This window comes from Leptosomus discolor, chromosome 10 (assembly GCF_034619465.1).
Source record: "Leptosomus discolor isolate bLepDis1 chromosome 10, bLepDis1.hap2, whole genome shotgun sequence".
Lineage (NCBI taxonomy): Eukaryota > Metazoa > Chordata > Aves > Leptosomiformes > Leptosomidae > Leptosomus > Leptosomus discolor.
Window position 1 is genome coordinate 4,850,010 of NC_141400.1, and position 21,965 is coordinate 4,871,974.

At 39.5% G+C, this 21,965-nt stretch overlaps 1 protein-coding gene across 1 annotated transcript in view; it reads left to right on the forward strand.

Moving 5' to 3' along the window:
• The window catches only part of SLIT3 (slit guidance ligand 3), a 523,033-nt gene that overhangs the window by 271,908 nt on the left and 229,160 nt on the right, over nt 1-21,965 (forward strand). The window contains exon 5 of the mRNA XM_086471174.1: nt 1,227-1,298. Within this exon, the coding sequence (XP_086327300.1) occupies nt 1,227-1,298 (72 nt within the window). The remainder of the gene's footprint in view (nt 1-1,226; nt 1,299-21,965) is intronic.

A 21,965-nucleotide genomic window follows, 5' to 3' on the forward strand; every position in this document is an offset into this window, starting at 1 on the left:
TGGTGAGTACAGATGCCATTCCGTCTTAATCGCCAGTAGAAAGCCTGAGTTTCTTTCTGAAAATGGGGCGAAGTCTTGGGCTTGTATAACAGAGGGACACAGTCACACCAGATGATGCTCCATGTAGTATGCTGCGCTGTGATACCACCTTTCTTTGTCCTTTTGTCCAGCCATCCCTATGCCTTCCATTTCTTCCATTTGCTTATTTCTTACCTTTTTCTTTACCACTCTTCTGCCTGCCTTCCGTCTTCTTACAGTTCTCTCTTCCCCCCACCTTGTACCCTAAACCAGAGTGAAATTGCTCCCTCTTCTGCATGCTGACAGGGCACCAGCAAAGAAATCATTGTGAGTGCTGCTTTTCCTTAGCCTGAAAACACCCCAACTTTCTGACTTTGTGTCCGTTTCCCTCCCATCCTGCCTCCACTCGCACTTGTAGAAGGTTGTGAAAATTCCAGTGAAAATATTTGTAGTGCATCAAAGGAAAACACAAATGAATGCAGGCTGAGTAACAGCAAACCGTGACCTGCAGTGCTTGTTGCTCTACCTGCACTCACAATGCAGATGTAATGGTTCAAATTTAAACATTTTGTAATGTTTTAAGTACTCGAAAGACATTTTGAATTGCTGCCATTTTGGTTTTGTAGTTATTGGGTTTTTTTTTTTAAAACAAGATTAAAAATTCTGTTTTTCCCATTGCTACACAATGCAGTGCGTTTTTTTTAATGCAGTAGATCAAGATCTTTTCACTGTAAATTTCCAAAACTCGGAAGAGAATGATTGTCACATTTTTCCTGAATATTAATCTCAAATAAGGGGCTGTAATCTGAGCAGGGGTAGCCAAGTATTTTTGCATTCAGTAAAGAAAGAGGAGCGTGGTGAGAAAATTACATTTACACCACAGGGTTGCAATTTCAAGGTGTAAGATTTGGCTGCAGGTACTCTGTCAGTGAACCATGGCATTGTGTCAGTGTCATGACCACATTTGAGTGGTGTTTTCTGGAAATTCTCTTATTTGTATCATGAATTCTGGTGGGTTTTGTTGGAGAGTCATTTAAGCTCATGCCACAGACGTCTAGAGGAGATAAAGAAAATTGAAAACATCGTGTGGTGTAACAAATCTACTTTTCCAAGCGTGTGCATGTTCCATTATCTCACATAGATTTGAGAAATGTGTTCTCTTTGTTAATACAATGTGTTTGGTTTTTTTTTTCTCTTCCCTTATTCAGAGACCTGAGTGAAAACCAGATAAAAGGAATCCCTAGAAAGGCCTTTCGAGGAATCATTGATGTGAAGAACTTGTAAGTTACAACTTCATTAATATGTGTGGTGAAGAACATTCTCCCTAGGTTACATCTGGCTGTTAGTGTTTGTTTGAGTACCACGTGGTTAGCTCTGTGCAACACCAAATGGAGCTGTGGACCCTACTGTGTGCAACAGGGTGTTGTCAAGGGTCTCACATGCTACTTTGGTCCACAGGTACACTGTGCAACACACCTGCAGAAGTTTTGAGCAAAGACAAAAGTATACTTAAAGGCTTTACCGCTCCTTGCAGTGTTGTCTCGCAAAATCCAGTGAGATCACGGTCCAAGCCTTGACACAAGATATGCATAGGAAGAGAACCGGTACGGTTTGTGGTGAGATTGAAATATTTCACTTAGATTAAATTTTCTGTCCCACCACTTGGGTGGGAAGTAAATATGGCAAAATGTGGCACATAGACACAGTAGTTGAGCACAAATATCAGAAAAGGAAAAAATAATGTGGGGAATTAACTGTGCATGCTTTTACAGTTTGTATTGAAAATTAAAATAATTGTTTTAAGCCATTAAAGAGAGAAAAGCAGGTTTTGACATTTGTCCTGATGAAACTAGTCTGTCCTAGCCGTTTTCTGTAACACACAGTCTGAAATACGTGTAAATACAAACTATCAGCTCTAGATTTCCAGTTGCTAGAGTCTCTTACATGTTACATATCAGAAATGCATTTTTGTGCATACCCGCACAGTAACACACAGTTGGCATCATCAGAATCAACACAAGGTGAACTGAAAAAGGAATTAACAGCCAAGTTATCAGAGAGTCAGGATTTCCTGAGAAAACTTGCAGCCGCTCTCAGCACCATTTCAGAGCCATTAGTGTTAGCACTGCATAACCACACCAGTAGCCTAAATGTGATACCCCACTGTGTTAGATATTGTAAGCTTAGCATAAATAGTGTGGGGTTTTTTGTTTATTTAGTAGAAGAATCAGCTAAAGGAGATCTAAAAAGAAGCACTTTTCTACAAACAGCCTTGAAACATACCTGTGCTCTGTTTTTATTTCTTGCTCCAACGAACCACCTCTTTAGCGTCCAGACTACATTTTTTTCTATAGGCAGCATGGAAACCGTTAAGTGCAGTCAACATGAGCAGGAGCATGACCACATCTGCATCAAAGGGCAAAGCCCAATTCTTGTGCTTTCTCTGGTGATGCTCTGTTGCAGGGACGATCACATCACTGGGGTTTGTGCAAGGGAGACAGTACTGCAAAAGACCAAAGCATGACTTCGCCCAAAATGGAAAACGTAGGCACAGGAGCAATGCTGTGAGATGCCTCCTGCTCTCTCTGAGCACTGTGCAAGGTTTCTTTGGACACTTTGGGATAGTCAAAACGTGAAGATTTTTGCATATGTATGTATGTATAAGACGTCATATAACATTTACAGCTGTTTCTGCAGGCATTCAGCAAACTAAGCTTGTGTTTCTTCAATGGTTTGTTACTTACTTCGTGTATATTCAACAGTGACTTTAGCTGTTCAGGTACAAAGGCTCTTCTACCTGAATGTCAGCCTGAGAAGACACGTCTTGAGGAGCCAGTTAAACTCAACTAAGCCTGTACTCTACTGTTCCTCTTCAGTGGAGGAGCATCAGAGGACCTGTGTAAGCAGGTCTAGTTTTTAAGACACAGGCAAATACTGGAGAATGTAGTTTATGGTCGGAAGAAGTTTCTGGATTTTAGACAGCAGTGTCTTTTTTTTGTCATGTTAGTGTGAGCTTTACTTACATTGTGTAATATAGAGGAACAATAGACAGTGTTTTGTTTCAGAGAATCTAACTTTCCCAGCTATAACTCACTCTTAATTATCTAACCATTTAAAATAGCAAAGTTTGCATTCAGACTTGATTTCACCTCTGGCAAGCTGTCAGAAAAATCACAGGTGTTCTTTGATTTATACACCCAATTTCAGTGCAGAGAACCAGGGTCTCACCTTCACATGAGCCGATATCAAGGGCTGGCTGGCTGGAATGCTAACAGGAACTCTATAAATAAAGTTGGGATCTAAAGCTTTAACAAAAAATTGTGATTAGTTAGGCAGTATCTATTATTTTGTTGTAAAAGACACAGTATCAGAAGTGCTTCCCTGTAGCCACTGTTTCTGTGTTTCAGGAATACTGAAGTTATCACAGAATCATAAAATAATTCTGGTTGGAAGTGACCTCTAGAGGTCAGCTGGTCCAACCTCTGGCTCAGCAGGACCGCAAAGCTTACTAGTCTAATTAATAGATTTGCTGATGTGAGCCGCGAGTTTAGATAAATAGCAGGGGAAGCAGACTGTTCACTCAGATGTATAGTCATTTTTTTTCTTGATAAGGAATGGACAAATTGTTTACCCAGGGTGGTTCATTACATCAGATGACTGTTGCTTCCAAACACATACTAGTGGCCTATGAGTTGCTGAGAAAAAGTCACAAAATCTTGAGGCAACTTGCTGCTGGAAATGCGTTAAGATTTCCGCGTATAAGGGGTGTGATGCAAGTTGAACCAAGTTAATATTTAACACTTTTAAAGCTTTAAGCAGTAAGCTTAAACGTGCCAATTCCCATTCTCAGTCTAGATTTGGCAGCCAAATTGCTCCCTTCTGAGTCACAGAAAAGACCATGCCAATGAGCACAAGTGTTCAGGCACCTAGAGGAAGAGAATGAGTCTTTGCCTTTCAGTGCCATTCAGCTGTTTGAACACCTGCACAGCTAATCGCCTGGTGACTCTGACACATATGCGCTAACGCGATAGCAGCAGGGTTGGCTGTTTCTATGGTTATCACTTCGCGAATTTATTGTACTATCTCAGAGGCCTTCCGCCTTATAGAGCGTGTTTTTGAGAGATCTTGGAGATTTTTAGACATAAGAAATAAAGTTATGTATTCTCCCACACTCCCCAACCCTTTCCAATTTATCTTTAAAATTCATGTAGGGAAAGACTGGCATGGAATTTTCTCTGTTTTCATGGCTTGACATTTAACATTGGCCTCAAATTCTTCCAGCTTCTACATAAAGTGTCCAAATGTCATGGCAAAAATACTCTGTAGATGTTATAATAGGGACACAGCAACTGCTAGACCATGTGAAAGTCTCCAGATTAATGCTGTCTTTAACAGCAGCTTGGAAAGCTTCCCTCAGGAAAAAAGTGCAGAGAAGATGCAATAGGCTAAGCCAGGGCATTAATTCCTTTTGGGCACGAGCTCCAAAATATGGAGCCTGAGGTCTTAATATAAATTACAGTGGGGGCCGTTTGGAAACCCTGTGAGAACTACCCTGTCTCAGCATGGCCATAGCAGTAAGCAACACAAGGTGACAGGCTGTGTCCAGTTGGAGCATACTGGTGTACAAAAAAAAAAAAATAAATTTCCTGAACTTAAGGGAAGAGGTGCTGCTGCACATGCGAAGCAATGAGAGTCTTTGGTGATGTCCCTCCAGCACCAGGACTGCAGAACTGGCTTGGTACTGATATGATTTTGGTAATTTAAAAAAAAAAAATGTTAAGATAATAGGAAACAAACAAAAAAAAGTGCTATAGAAAGCAGCGTTTCAGGATATTTTTCACTGTGCCTTTCCTTTTAAATGGTAATTTCTGTCTTTCGTCATTCTCTTAGCAGAGCAGTGAGCCCAGGAAAATGGGCTTGCATAAAGGCTGTGCTAAAGAAGAGCTTTTAGATGTCAGGGAATCCAACATTTTTACATGAGACAAAGCCAAAGCAGAGGGTGGCGAGATGAGTTTTTAAAACTCCCAAGTGGGAGAACTTTGGTTGTGTGAATTGTTTTCATATGAAGTGTTTTCTGCTGTTTGACTACAAAATCAAGGGAGGAATCTGCACACAGAGAAAAGTTAGTATGTATTTCTAATTAAAATACAGAAATAATTGTATAGCTCATAGAAAGTGTAATGAACACATAATGTCCATTACCAATCGTGAACTTATATGGGAATTTGGCTTAAACTGACACTTCTAACATATTGTAGAACAGATGCATAAATGCTACTCAGTGGTCCGAAAAGAGTTGAACAAGAATGGGCAAGAGAGGGCCAGCTTGCGGTGCACACCTGTATTCAATTTGTGGTACTTATTACTTGGAGAACAGGAAATGTTTCTTGCAGGAATCTAGCCCCAAGTAAGCACAGTTATTTCGAGAATTAAAGTATATGGATTTGGGGCTTGTTAAGCTTTGGGCTAACTCAGCACTGTCAGCCGTGGCCTTCCATCACAAAAATATATAGAGCTGCTCCTTGGATTTCTGCACGTTTGCCCTGCTTATATCACATCTTGGCATTCAGATGAGTGTTTCTCTGGTGAGGCATTCCTGCAGTTCCTCTTGAATTAGACTACCCAGCCTACCTTACTGAGGGCAGCCGGGTTCCCGGAATAGGAATATGCAGAGGTTGACTCCTGTAACAACAGCAGCCGTTCTTTTAAGTTGTTCCGGGTGGTTACTGGCAGTATGCTCCCAGCTCTTCCTCGCGCTGTACTCTCTTCAGGACTGGGAGCTGAACAGAACCAATTGAGCTGTGTGGGGATCACAAAGCATTGCAGGAATGTGGTTCTTGGAGGCACAATGATATCAGGGCTTGTTGAGTGGCACGGGTTGTTCCCTCATAAGAAATGCACGGGAAAGAATTCAAAGAATTCCTCTTCCTGGCAAGCTGCTGCCCTGTGTCCTTTTGCCATCTCTTGACAGAATTTTATTCCTTTGTTTTGCAACATTGCAGTAAGGAAAATCAATAGCCTGAGACTTACCAGCGAGCAGAGATCTGTGTGATACTAAAATGGCAAGGTTGTCTGTTTCCCTAAGTCTTTGCTCCTTTGTCACCAATTCCTGTCTTGCACCTTTCAGACTGAAGGAACAGCTGCTTCTGTAAGGAGCGAGACTGCAGATGTACATCTCAGTCATGTACAGAGTGCACAGACTTGGATTCAGTGTCCATGTCGATGCAGCCTTCATGGCCCCCATCAAGGAGCACGTGCTGGTGGCAGGGCTGGGTGGTAGGCACTGGCCCGTGTCCGTGCTGTCGCTAGGGTTCAAGCTATGCTGTGCGTGGTTCTCTCTTTCACATCGACGTCTCCCAGCCAAGGAAACAAAATGATTCTCTGGAAGGAAAACATGAATACGTATGCAGTGTGGATGCACGGGGAGAATGATGAGCAGCAGAGCAGATGGGGAGCCAAGCTGATGTGTAAACACCCCATTTGAACACCACACAGAGCTAGAGCCGCATGAAATGGCACGGTTACTGCTTTTTCTATGAGGAGTTGCTGCCCTTCTTGTTCTTGATTCACTGGAACTTACTTCTGTGCGTATTCAGCTTCTGTCTTCTACCTTTTGCAGGCTTTGATTGTAAGATAGACATTTGTAGCATTGGGATTCAGCAAAACACAAACTAACAGGTTCATCTGTCATGATAATACAGGCGCATCGCATTTCTGTCTAAATATTTCTCAGCCGCAGAGAAGATAATAGCTCACATTACTAGACCTGCAAGCTGCTTTCCTTGCGTCCTGGGGCCACTTAGGAAATTGTGGGTAATATCCTTCTTTATAGCCCTAAAGGTTCTTTTGGAGGAAGAAATTAAGCATTTAGATTTATTTTTTTTAAATGCAGAAATACATCAGCACACATCTAACATTTAACACTTCTGTAAGTCAGTACACATTTATTCTCCTAGTGGTTACATTACCTATGCAACGTGAAAAATTGGAGCTGTGTGAGCACTGTAGAATATTTTTGTGACTATTAGATTCAGTTTCTTATTTGTTAAATGGCTTTTCCTGGAAGACACTCTTACTTTTTCTGCATGCATCTACTATTAGCATCGATCCATGGGACTTTTACAAAAATTAAACACCTAGATTGCACATTCAGGTTCTGGAAAAAGCTGAACATGCTCTTTACGTTGAGAGGTATTTTGCGTTCACCTGCACAAAATATAAAAATGTTCTTCTGTCATTTTTTTTATCCGTCACAACCAGCACTGCAGAGTAATTTTTGCCATTCAGCCGTAGAATAGAAACAATTAAACCTACCCATCAAGGTAAAATAATGAATAAACCCAAGGAAGTAATGATTGATTTGTGTGTAGTCATTTCACTAGCAGAAAGCAAGCAAGTGATTGCGAATTATTTGCTGTACACAAATATGCAGTATATCTTAATGAAATGTTGCACTAGAAAACTTCTTTAGTCTGAGTTCTCAAGGGAAGCTATTATCCGGAGCCCTCTGAAATTCTTGGCCTTAGTTTCTTGACATTTGTGTACATTATTCAGTGTTACTATTACAGTCTGCAGTAAAATAAAACAAAAGGAGGAAGATAAACAGTTGGCCAGATTTTCCACTTGTTTGGTGTAAAATCTGGAATAAGTCTGATGAAGTCAGCGGTTGGCCTCAAATAAAAGCAATGAGATGGCTAGAGGAGAATTGATTATCACATGTTGGCTTGTCTGTTTGGTTATGTATCTCTCAATAGACTGAACAATATGCGCCTGTATTTGATGAAGTGCATGGAAGGCATAGTATATTTTAAATATGAACATATGAAAATTTAAAGAAAAGATAAATTTCTATTTTGGAACAGATTTCAGGTTGCTTTGGTTGCAGCTGGTATTTTTGAGTGTTTTCAGAGCTGGCAAAACAGGTCAGAGGTATTGAAACAGTCAGCTATTTGAAAATGCTGGTTAGAGACAAGACTTTTGCACTCTTTAGGGGGTGAAAAAGATCATATTACTTCAACCTTAAGAATTTGTAAATAATTTTGCTCCTTCATATCTGTAAATTCACGCTGCACTCAATGTATTCCAACAGTGTATTCCTTTCTGTCTCCTGTAATTGGTATTCATTGTGATACTGGCCATGATGAATTCAAGAGACATCTCTGTGGCCATCACATTTGCTTTCCTAGAAATTCCGTTGTAATGCAGCATTATTATAACATTAAAATAACACGTTACCAATTTACCACCTTCTATGGAGAAACATCACCTGCAGCGTAAGTTAATTTTATGAATATATTAGTTTGAGCTTTTGCCATCTGTTCTACCCCTTGTAATAAATGCAAAAAGCATATATTTCACAATTAACTCATTAAAAAGATATGATTGATTGATATGCACATGCATGTTCCCTACACAATGGAGAATGCATTTAAGGTGAGATATGCAAAACCAACAAGAGGAGAGTCTGAGTCTTAGCAGTGGACGTTTTGTGATACAGTAATGTTTATTTCTTTACCTCTTCATCTGGCCTCATGCAAAGGGCTGGCAGGCCAAGTGGCACAGAAGTTAGTTGCTTCATTTGCCTCTTGAGAGTCGTGGCCCGCCTTTGCAGGGACTGACTGGCTGTGTATCTCAGTTTTGCTTGGGGAACTGCTGCTGGCTGTGCTGCCTGAGGACAGTTTGGCATGTGTTATCCCTTTGCTTTTCTGTCTTCTAGTTTATTCAGTGCTGAATCACTAACCTTTAAAATCTACCTGCCCTGATCTTTCTAAATAGCATCTCTTGTCTATCGTACGGTAAAAATCAGAGGAAAATGCAAGAAAACCCAAGTGCTGCGCAGCCTGACTTCTGGCAGGCAGGAATGTGTAGGGAGGAATTGCATTTCCCTGTCTCTTTCCATCAGGAGCATCATCGCTGTAGCAGCCATAGCCAAGAGTAAACCTGTTAAGAATATAGAGATTAAAACTTTAGTTCGGAAACTGCATGCTTTTAATCAGAGTTGCTTCTCTGCCTGCAGTGAAGAGGCATAGCCTTTTTTCTTTTGATTTGTGCCGCAGTGGGAAGAGTAGGCAACGCATGCACCCTCTGCACTTGCTGATGGTCTGTAGGAGTACAGCACCTTGGGCACGAGGGGGCATGCCCTGTCTGTAGGGAAGGCTGCCCTTACCTTCCAGAAGAGCCCTGTGCAGGATGGCTCAGGGTGAGCAAAGCGTCTTGAATAAGGAGTTAATTCTGCATTTTTCTAGAATAAGGTACACATAGGTAGTGCCTTCGGAATAGCTGTGCTCTCTACCAGTTTGTCGTGATTGTCAAGAAGTAGTGTGTTCTTCAAGTGTCATTACAATCCTGAAACTTTTGCATATATGTCTTTTAACATCGTAAGGAGTAGTCATTATTCAAAATGACCTTTCTTGGGAAGACAGGTTTGTGGGATTTTTGCATTGTCCACTGATGCTAAAAGATGCTGGTTCAGCAGTAATCTTGCTAGCTAGTGAGGTAATTTCAGTCTTGATAGCGCATTTTTGCAAATGCTTGGCACTGGTCAGCTCTTCAAATGATGAACTGAAAGGTTTGGTCCCAACCTGCAGGATGTTCCTGTATTTTATGAGAAGAGCTGCTAAAGGGAATGCTGCTTCCTTACTTTGTTTCTGAACAACCTGGGGCTATCCCAAATGCATCAGGGAGTAATGGCAGAAACATGTGCAGACTAGTAATCTGCAAATTCTGCAACACACATGATAAATACTGGAAAACTCGAGAACCATTTAATGAAGTATTTAAACATATGTCATATTTGGTAGTGTGATTAGACTCTACTTGAATTTTTAAACACATTTTCGTTTATGTAATCCCCTTTCCCATGTCCCTTGCTAACAAATAAAACACCAGGTGAACTAACCAGCACAGAATGATCTTAAATCTGTTGAATGTGCTAAACTACCACTTGTACTCCGCTTGAGATTCATTTCACAGATTGAAAATGCGCTGCTGATACTTATTTATTTATTTTTGATGAAAACATCTGCACTAAGTAAAGGGGATGTCTGCTCTGTTCTCCTGTCCAGTTGCATTTTAGGAAGTCTTTGTTTCATGGATGCCCATAGTTGCGGGCTTCACTGGCCACAAGGGATCTGTCAACGACAACTCATTAAAAGCCGAACTATCACTCCTGAGCAGCAGATTTCCTCACTGTAAAGGTTGCTTTCCCCTGAGTAAAATGTCAGATAAATAAAAGCTGAAATATCTCTTAAGTGGGCCCTACCTATAAAGTAGAAGTACATAAGCCAGCAGTATTTCTTGATTTCTTCTGACTGAGAGGACTTCTTCTATAGCCATTAGTAACGTAGCTCTGTAAGTTGGTCATCAGTGAGGGTTTTGAAGAGTGGCATGGAGTGCTGCACATCTGACACAGCGATGTGAACCATTTGTACAGGAGGCTGAACAAGTTCAGTATTCGGGTGTGAGAACCCCAGGCTTGATGGTCACTTTTAAAATTTATAGCGAATTTTCTGTTTGATTTGGTGAAAAATAGTAAAAAAAAAAAAAAAACCACCAGTTTCGGGAATCTGGAGATTTAAGTTGTATGTAATTCACTTGCCTAAATGTGACATGGGTGTAAATTTTTAAATGAGACCACAAGCTCCATGTCCAGAGCTTAACAAAGGAAAACCTCACCACTAAGTCTGAATGGGATCCGTTATCTGGGGTTTGAAGTCAGGGTGACTATTGATATTTCTAGAGCTTACTTACCTGCTTACTTATTTTGCTGTGCTCTGCTTGGTGCTTTCTGGGCTCATTATTCTTTTGTCTTAATAAACATAGACTGATTTTGATGCAGCACCCATGCTGCAGCACTGCTTTTGTACAGCAAGTAATGAATAGCAGATTTGGCCCTTTTCTGGTTTAATAGTCTTACAAAAGTCTCTGTGACAGAAACAAACTCCAGAAAATACCATGATTTTAAAACAGGCTATGTGGTATTCTCGCTGTCCTTTTGATGTAAAATTTGATTAAAATGGGATGTGACATCAGTTGAAAAACTATGAAAATCAAATTTTCTTTATTTTGTACTATTTCAGGCTGACCTATGCCTACAGTTTATCTTTAGATAATTTATGCTGTCTTTGTGCCATACCTTAATCTTGAATACATTTGTTGAAAATTTCCTGTAGCATTCATCTACGATTGTCAAAAGGAGCTTTTATTCTGGAAAAAAAAAAGATAGTACTGGTTTTAATTATAATTCTAAATAGCTTCATAACCACTGTGAACTCTGAATTTACATCATTTTTATGATAGCCACACCATTCCAGGTTTATTGATTTTGTCATTTGCTTCATTACATTTAATGCAAACCTTTTGTATGGAATTATTCCGGTGCTGTGCTGGGCACGGAGGGGTCAGCGTATGCAGTCTCTAGCCAAAACAGCGCAGCAATATCGTTTTAGTGCAGACTCCATGAATAAATGGGGGTTGTAAATACTGTCCACCGGCAGAACAAAGTTTGCCTTCTCCTCTTGACCTTTCCAGCTGGACAAAGTTAAAACCATAGCTTGAGTTGTCTTTTTTTTTTTTTTTTTTTTCCCTCCCTCCCACCATGTTTCAGCTCGGCTCTTCAGTCAGTGCAATACCTGTCTTTTAGCTAGAGAGAAAAAGGGGCTTTTGGCACGAGAGCAGGAGTCAAGCAGCGCCCGCTAGTTCCATGGCAATGCCATGCACTGCTGTGGGAAGTGGGAATTGTCTGGCAGGACCAGTTCTGTGCAAAATGGAGATCTTGCCTACAGCCAAGGGATCCACAGGGAGTGCTGACCTGCTGCTCAGAATCGGTTTTGAAGAGCCCATGTGCTCTTTGGCTTTCAAGGCAGAGATACTGTGGGTCTCTAGAATCTCCAGTTGTTTTGCCATTTCACTGGGATTAAGTTTTGATATTTCAGTTTGTAAGTAGGCAACAGGGTTCCTGGATTTGTTGTACCTTTTAAGGTGAATAAAACTTCCTCAGTTCTTAATTAGTACTGCATCACTTTTTCTGGATAACACAGTTTGTAATCTAACTTAATTTAAAATAACTGGTGAAAACAATGGCGCGAAACAGGTAAGTAAATGCATTCTTGATTTCTCCAGAAGGCAGTGACTTAGGCTCAAAAATTAATTTCGTTAATTGATTGGGGGACTAGATTTCCTGCACTGCTCTTCCTTGACCACAAAATAAGATGGATGTCCCCCCTTCTTGACCCTACCTTAGCAAGGATGCTGCTTGGCTATTGTCAGACCTCAACTCAGCTGCAGCTTTCTATGCGAGAGCAGAACGGGGAATTTAAAACGACGATGACAACAAAGGCTGCATAGTTTCTTGCCACGTTTAGAGCACAGAAGGGAACGATTATGTTTCTCATTCAGTGATTTAGTCTGTTATATGGCTTCACTGTCTTGCAGTTGGGTGGCTCCATGAGATAAAGTGGCCGTAGGAAAACGAAGCCACCTGCAATTCAGTTCAATCCAAAATTGTTATGCCTTGAAAGGAAAACATTTTTGGAGGAAAAAAGAATTAAACTGTAATGGTATAATTGTATTTTACAGTCTTTTCATCATAAATTGGTTTTATACGAACACATGTTCACTGTGTTTATACAGCAAGGGATGTTATACAGTCCTTTTAAAGAGCTGAATTGCTGCATCATTTGAAAATTGCCTCACAAGAAGCTCAGATCATGTAAATCCCACATGGATATTAAGAAGATCCTGCAGAGGATCCTTATTTTATTTTTTGAAAAATCATGTTTCTGCTTCTATGTTTTCTTCCGATGTTTTCTTCCAATGTAAAATAAGGATCTAACTCTTAAGTGAAGCGCTGAGGGAATCCTCAGGCACTTGTGTATTTCTTATGAGATTAATAGAAATAGTGTAAAGTTCATTATCTAGGTGCAAATCTGAAAATGGCTTTAGTAAAATAGCTTTGATGTAGGCAAGGATAAAAACTCTTTTGTTTAAGACCAGATGACATAGAGCAAATGTGAGATAGCGTTGGAAAGGGCCGTTAGATGATGGTCTCATTTGTACAACTGATTTCTGCTACTGAATATCATATTCCTCCACTTTTTTTCCTACCAAAAGCCTCTGGGATCTAATTTTGCTTTTGTTTACCCTTTGCTAGTCCCATAAATGTCAAAGAAACAAATGCGAGAATTCTATCTTCATGTGGAAGTAACCTCTGCTCCAGTCTTCTGTGGTTTTTTTAAAGCTCTTTTTGGAGTTGTTTTTCCAAATCATTGAACAGTAATACAGTAATGCTGTGATAATACGCATACACAGCTTGTCCAAGGTGGCTGTTTTCACACTAACAATTCTTCCTCCTTTCTCTTGTTTTACTAGGGAAAGTGAGGATTTCTTAATTGTTCTTTTGAAGGAACATGACATTTTTCAAGAATGATCATTTCCCTATATAATTCTGCCTCAATATCCTGTCACTCAGAAGTTGCTTATAAGACAGTCGTGATATGTTAATATTGGAATATATAATGATGCTTTTCAAAAAAAACCGCACCAAACTAAAACCCAGAATTTAACACATTTAAACAGAGAAGCTAATGGGCTATAGAAAACTGTGACGTGGTGCACAAGATTTCTTAATGCAAATGGTTTGCGTTAAGATCCCCGTAAGCAGTTCTCACTGCATTTCCAGGTGCACAGCATGTGAGTCACCGCATCCAGTCTACTTCTCAGTGCAGCAAAACATTATTCTTCTTCATACGCATTAAAAAGCGGTTGTCATGATGTGTGGTGGGAAATGGATCTTTCTGGTGCGAAAAATTAGCTTTAGAAATGAGATTGATTTTTTTTCTTCTTTTTTTTTTTCCTTCTTCCTTCTACTTTCTTTTGTGACCTCTCAGTAGCCTTCTACATGAGTGTCACCCTTGAACCTGCTTTATTTTGTATTTAATTTATATGCGTAAGCTCAGGTCATATGCAGCATCAGCTATTGATTAGGTCTTGCTTTTAAAACTGGTCTTATAAGGAAGATGACTACTGCAGGGAGGTCGAGCGGTTTGCCTGGAATGATTTGCTGAATAAGGGGGCTCACAGTTATCTGAACTGTTCTGGTGGGCATTGGGGGGGGAGGGGGGTGTTTGGTTTTTAGCTCACTGCCTTGAGCTCACGTTGCTTTTCAAAGACGTGGCGCTTTCACGTCTTGTGGAGCAGCTGGAAAGCATAATTAAGGGTTAATGGTCAGGAGGGGGGGTAAGCAGCAAGCTCTTGCCAAGAAGTTGGGCAAGGAGCACTCTCAGGAGAATGACTGAGAAGGATGGGAGAAATGTACTGTGAAGCCAATTGTGCAGGTATCCTCTTTACCTACTTACAAAAGATTTGTTGCTTTGGTTGCAAGAAAGAAAACTTTGGGGCAGGGCTTTTCTCTGGCCGTTTTATTTAAGTGCTGTCATGTTTCACTGTGAATTAGATGTTTGGAATTTTGTTTAAAGGGTCAGGTAAGGTGACTGGTATGCTCTTTTGATCCAAACTTGCTGCCTAATTCTACTAGGGAATAAAAGGTTTTTTGCACATGACTGCCTTTTTGTTATGACAATCCTGGCAGAGGAAGCAGCTGTCTGCTATGAATGTTTTTATGGACTAATGTCAGGAAAAAAATGCTAATAAAAAAAATACCACCTAGCAAGAAAATTTCAAAGTCAAATGGCTTAAGTTAACTTTTAAGATTCTTTGTTAATGGCTTCAATTTTGTAACGTTTGTAGAATCATTATTCAGTGGCTAGGGAGTAAATGTGAATGAACCGTTTAGACATGTAACCATTTATATATAAGAAATCACAATGTCTGAGATGACCTGAAGGTTGATGTTGCTATTTTTCTTATAAAAAAATTAAAACTTTGGAATTTGCAGAGAAAAATATTGACGTCTATAACTTCTAGGAAATTCCATATATAAACTTGCATTGCAATATTTCCTGTTGATGTTAGATGTAAGGTGTAAAAATTAGTTAATACTACTATATATCTAAAAATAAGCCTTTTTTTTTCTTTTTAAATTAGGGATGCAGTCATTTCATGATGCAGTTTTTATCATTAAATGGAATAATTCTTTCACATTTCTCTTCATTATATAGATAATTCTGTTCATTTATAGATAAATACAGGCTTTAAGTTAGCTTACTCAAGTCTCCTGCAAGATGGAATAAAGCCCTTTGGAGGTGACCTGTCGGCCTGTTTTTGCAGTGTGTGTTGTCTTGGAGATTATGGTTGTCCCTTGGTACTGGGATTTCTAAACTGTGAAGTTTTGGATCTGGGATCTAGTTATTCCTTGTCCAGCAGTTCATCTCTCCAAGCGAATAGTGACCCAGAAGGAAAGCTTAAAGAAAGACTTCAGCACCTCTTAGACTGCTTTTAAATTCTACTCAAGAACTAAGCTTATGTGAGGATATCAGGTACCAAAAGGGGTTTTGGTGATAGTTTTACTTTCAAGTACTGAAATTCAATAAAACATTAGTGCTGTTACACACGTTTTACCTATATCTTTAGATGTACTTTGTGACAATAGTAACATTATCAATATTGTTGCAGTGAGTGGTGTTCACTTTTAGTATAAACTCTCCCTGTTCTGTGTTTTAGTTTGGCACTTTACATGTCCTGAGGCCGGGGAAGCATGCTTTAATTTGGCAATGGCGTAGGTTAGTGGAACTGGAAGTGTTGCGTTCAGTTCTTGAAATTTTTTAAAACCTCATTATACTACCGACAGCTGTGCATCTGTGGGGCGGATGAATAAATATATTAAAGGGTGATAGACTCAAATACGACAGCAATCACATAAATGCCAAAAGTAGGTGGATGCCATTTGCTTTTATGACTTATAAGAGATACACCTATGGTTTCATGTAGGTGGAAAGAAACACTCCCTGGTGAATATGCAGAAGAGTTGTCACATGTGCTCTGTGCCTGTTCCCGCAGGATATTTGGTAGTGCCACACTGATATGTTAAAACATAGTTCAGAAAGTTAAAGATCTGCCAACAAAAACTGAATGTAATGATCCAAACGTATTGGATGCTTCTGGTTCATATGGGTGTTCAGACAGGAGCATTTGTCCCAAAATGCTTGTAAACATAAATCTGCAGGATGGATTGCTGTCCTTACCCTGGGTGGTTTCGCAGAGGACATGAATTTGGCTGGCTTGAAAACAATAAAACAAAATGACTTTTTTGTCAACTGTGATCCAGTTTGCTGTGTATTTCCATAGCATTTTTTAAAGTGTCTAAGAATTGATGTAATTACTAGGTCCCCAGATAACCAAACGTTATTTCTGGTTCCTGTTTAATATATCGGGTAATTTATTTGCTTTCCTTTCCCATAATCTTTTCTGGGTTTTTGTTTAATTTTCTTTAAAGTTCTTTTTATCTGTCTAGAAACTAGTTATTCTTTCCTAACCCTCCTTGTTTTGTAGATGCCCTGTTAAGTGTTTTGGGCTTTCATTTGTTATGTGCAGGTGTACAAGCAGCCTCCAGTTGAATGTCTTGTATTCTGCAGTTGCTCACAGCTTACCCCCTTCCATACAGATACGATTTCCTAATGTTTTGGGGTGTCTGTGACAAGGGTGCTTTCACATCACTAGTCTCCTAGCTCCCAGGCAAGGCGGTCACCCGGCACCCTCCAGGTCCTGGAGCTGCTCTCAGACAGTTACTGCTTTTTCGCTGAAGGATATTCCCTGATATGGAAATGCTGCTTTCTGTTTCACACAGTTTGTGGAGGATACCGCATTTTGTAACCGTAACAAAATAGCAGATTTTAGTGCTTATTTGAACCCTTTACCAATCTCCTCAGAGTAACAGGAGTGTTATTTGCTTAACATATATAAGTATATCTTATATATGAGTAAGCAAATGTACTTATGTAACTACATCCGTCAGATATTTAAGTGCACAGAGTGCCCAAAGAAGTGCAGAGTACTATTTTTATGAACATAGTACAAATATAAATGAATATATAAAAGTGCACAGCAAGAACTCACCCTTTCATCAAAGTTTTTGTAGCATAAGCGGGTAATGCAGAAATCCAAAGCACATATTACGTTAACGTATTTGTTTGAAATCACATAGGAGAACAAGCAAATTTGGGGCAATGAAGTACAGAGTCAGAGCTGTAACCATAAGAAGTAATTCCACTGGGAATTTGGATGTGGAACTTGAATTCTTTGCCTTGAGTAGTGAGAATGAAGTTTGATGTAAATGCTCAGAAGCTTGAGGATGAATTCTAATGTCTCTCTCCCACCCTTAGCACCAACTCATCTGAACTTGCCCGTATGCTTATCTAGTATTGATTACAAGTCAACCACAGATCTGATGTACAAAGTGAGATGTGATGCTAAGAAATGACAAAGGCTCTTAAAAATGGAGGATCAGGACGTTGCATGTACATTGAAGCAACGACTGGAAAACCAATCTCAAATGTTTTTACAATGTCCATGACTGGCCTTGTTTTGTATCAGTAAGAGGGCAGTAACCTTATGAGCATAGTTATATGATGTACTTGGGTCTGGCTGCTCTTTTTCAGTAGGCCTGAGAAGTCACATGCCTGGAAAGCAAAGAAACACGTCATCAGTGCGGAGTCAGAATTTGGAGCTGCATGTGGGCCCTGATCAGCCATTCAGGAACATTTGTGTGTTAAAAACAAAATCTCTGACTTTGAAATGCCCAGACAGATGGGCGGTGACCAAGACAAAGCTGTAGCTAAGTGAAATGGCTCCTTGTCTTAAAGTAATTGAAAACACTCGTTTTTCATTGGTTATTTTTCAGTGGCAAATTTTACAGTAGAAATTACTAGAATAATATAAATTTCATGTCTTGAAGGCGAGTTGCTGTTGCCTGATCAGTTTAAGAGAAAAGGGGTAAAACCAAACACAAAAACTGGAAGCAGCCCCACACACGACTTTCATCATCTCGAGTGCCATGTGCTCATCCTAAAATCGGAGCCCACAGCTATATTAAAGATGAAAGGCCTGCTCTTTGGAGCCCTGTAGAAAAGGATCAGTACTGGAAACCCATGCTAGTGATTTAAAAGTGGTAGAGCATCTTGAGATATGTGGTGTTCACTGACTATGCTCCAGTGACTGTGGGTTTTAGTTATTTTAGCACTTCTTGGATGTTGAGGAAATGAATACAACCATGTTAAAAAAAAAGTAATCCCCTAAAACAAAATGGGGCACTGAGATATTCAAAACTGTTCTTCCCTCTCCAGCTTTAACTGGCCATTTTTGACTTTTTAAAACAGTTTGGTAAACTAGGATCGTATTGAAAAATTTGTTAAGGTGTTATACGACGATACTACAGTTCCTAAGTGCAAGCTGTCAATTGTTTGGGTATTCTTCCACCGGGTATTAATATTAATTTTCTAATTAGGAAAAAAAAAAAAAAAGTCACCAAAACACAAGAATCTTTACTGGTTTGCCCAAATTTACCAGCCATGTAACAAGTTGGATGCTCTGCTGTGACTTTACTCCCAACTTTTACTGTTTTGGTATTATTTCCTCCTAACTTTTTTCTTAAGAGGTAGAAAATATATCTCAAGTCATTGTGTGACTGTGGGTGGTAGAATTTATCGAATGTAATATGTGATTTCAAAGGGGACAGATGTCTGGAGATCAAATGTCAAGATTCGTTTTTGCTCTGTCATCTTCCTAACTGCATAAAAGAGGTGCTTCTGATGTCTGGCCCTTGGGCGCGTTTACCTTCGCTTAATTGCCGAGGTCTATTGCATTTGCTCTCTGCCACAGCCTCTATCTCGTCAGGTAATTTTCGTGTTTGCTGAAGAGGTCTAAGCCTCTTAAAGGCCTGAGAGCCCTAGTTTTCCTCTCAAAGCTGAATTTAGTAAATTATTAATAATAAAAATGTGTAAACAATGAAACACCCGAATTAATACGATTTTTGCTGAGCAAGCCTGTTAAATAACCACCTTGCTTTGCTACACCTCACCCTTTATCCTGGCAGTACATGTGGGCATCTTTAGCCCCTTCTCCTGATAAGCTCTGTGCAGCCCTGTGTGCCTGAGGTGCCGCTGGCAGGAGCCCTTGGGTGCTGTCCTTGGGGCAGCAGTGGTGTCACCTGTGTCCAGATCGTCTCCTGTCCTGCGCTATGGATAAGAACCAGCAGAGCAATAACCCTGACTTGTTGCGTTGCTCTGTAGAGTTTCTTGCCCTCCTCTGGCCTACTGAAGCCGTGTTTTAGAAACACTGGTAGCTCCAAACAAATTTTGTCTGTCTTTGGCAACTGACAGCTCATACAGGTTTTGATGTTCAGGGATGAAGCATGCTGTGTCTTTTCTTTTTTAACTTTTGGTTCTGTAATGAACTTCGTACTACACAGAACATAGGCACAGAATCATTTTCAAGGAGAAAAACCCAAAGCCCCGTTGCATGCTGTTGTATTGATCTGCCGTATCAGCTAACCTGTGGGAGCTGATTTGTTTTTCCTTCAGAATGAGCCTGACTTATGTGCTATTACTTCCACGTAAGTAACACCATGATGGTGCATGAGCCTATGTAAACACTGACCTTGCTTAGAGTTCGCATCTTGAGGCATGCCTCGGGCAGCATGGCCATCGTGGGCTGCCCGTGGTGCAAGTTCAGCCGTGCTGCTGCCCTCAAGGAGGGATGCGGGCACAGGGAGCCTGGTCCCTGCAGGCTTGCTGAGCCTCTGTCTCCCTTAGAGCACCACGCAGGCACGCTGAAGGGGAAGAAGGGGCTCGAGGTTTGATGGAAGTGGTGGCCACATACGTGTAAACAGAGGTGACTTCCAGCCATTATTGCAGGTCAGGGGTGGGAAGTAGCAGTTACTTAGTGAGCCTACCGTACCTGCAGCAGCTGAGTGGGTGCTAACCTTCTGCACCTCCTCTGCCCCAGGCGCTTTGTACATTTCAAATTTCTAGTAATTATTGAGGTTAAGCATCTGCATTTTTTTCTATATCACTGCCTTCGTTTCAGAATTGTTCACATTTTCATAGTAACATCCCTAATGATGTGATTCCCTATGAATACTCCTAATATGATTCCCTATTAATAAGGGGAATGATTAGTAATATTTTGGAATTAGAACTTTTCTTTACATGTGGTATTTGGTACTTTTCAACTAAAGATAACAATAAATTTTAAAAAAAAGATTTAAATAAGTGCAAACCTTCTGAAAATTTAAAAAACACAATAGCAAATAACTTTCATGTTCTCTAACACCCATTTTATCTTCCTCATATCTTCCCCTTTTCCCCTTTGGGGCTATGGCAGAGGAGAACAACAGATGGTTATCAGTCAAGAGTAACTAGGGAAACCGCAAAACCTGCCCCAATTGCTATGGAGACAGCCATTTCTGTGCTTGGTATGCACTATTTGTTACATCAGCAACCAGAGAGAGTTAAAAAAAGAAAAAAAAAATTGTTCTAAACCCCCTGATATTGAAAGGAAATGTTGTGTTTGTGTGTATTTGTCCTTGTGGGAAGAGGCAGGAGTAGTCTACATATTTATTTGCCACTTAAGTTTTGCATTAAGCTAATATGATGTCTATTTTTTGACAGCAACATTTTCAATTGTGAGTTAATGTAATAAAAAAAACTTGGAGCAAATACTTAATTTTTTTGGATAGTCTGCAGAGTAATTATTTATAAGCAACTCTTCCCCTCCAAATCAGATATCCCTTGTTGCTTATTTAACAACCTGGCAACATAGGTTGGGTATGAAAACTGAAGACAGAGAATATGACTGTGCCCAATTATTTCATGCAGATGAGCTGTTTCTGCACTATGCTTCAGCCGTAGCTTTTGGCAAAACCACATCTTTAGGAGAAAAAAAAAAAAAAAGAATTTTGGAACACTTGTAAAAATCACAGAGGGAGTTTTCAGCTTGATCAGAGCAGCTCTGTCATTTGTATTTTGTATCACCGATTTGCTCCACCTTAGAATTATTTTAACATTGAATTTAATGTATCAGTTCTTCAAATTTTCTGATACAAGCAAGCTCTTACAGAATGATTTTAGTAAAGAATCAATAAAGAGTAAAAATTAAGCATGAAAAATTCATTAAAAGCTACTTTGAAAAAACTTTATTTCAATATAATTGAATTTAGTATTGCTTCAAAGTAGCATCTATTACCATTTATGGAGCTTCCTTATCAATTTAATTTAGGGATAAGGACTTTAGTTTGGTATGTGAGAAATTTTCTATAGGTGTATTGGTGTCACTTTCCTTTGACATTTTAATGTTCTCAGTTATATGAGGACTCGTTTGGAGGCTGGACAGTAAGTGTTATTGAGTGTCTCTAATTCTTACAGGCTGTTGGAGAGCTTCAGTACTAGTGTGTAACTTTACAGGAAAACGATGGCATAGACCCAGAAGTTTGTATTAGAAAAACAAAATTGAAAAGGTTTGAGAAAAAAGTTGTTCAAACTGAGGTTCTTTTGGAGGTGTGATTAACAAAATGCGTTTTTTTCTAAAAGCAATTCTATAAGTTACAGTGAATTTACCTTCCTGTGAAATGGCTTTTGTAAATTCCTTTAAATACTTTAGTAATAGAATATTTTCAATGTGGATACTGCTGGTTAAATATGCAAGTCTTATTTATGAGGAAATGGCTCTTGCTTTATCTCAGATCTGTAACAGTAAGAGTAATTTCATATCTGTAACAGTAGAACTTTGTTAAATATGCAACTATAATAACACTTTTTATGCTAAGCATAAAATACGAGAAACAAAGAAATCTGGAAAGTACTTATTACATTATTTGTTAATATAGGCTTTTATTTAAATATTTAACTAGATTCTGGACAAAATATAGAAAGAGGTTATAGTAAGTAAACTACTGTCACAGTATAATTAAAAACTAGATTAACACTTGAGCTCTGCAGTGGCCTTGGTAGTGTTTATATATGGGAAAAAAGATGCCTCACTGAAACAAATAAAGTACA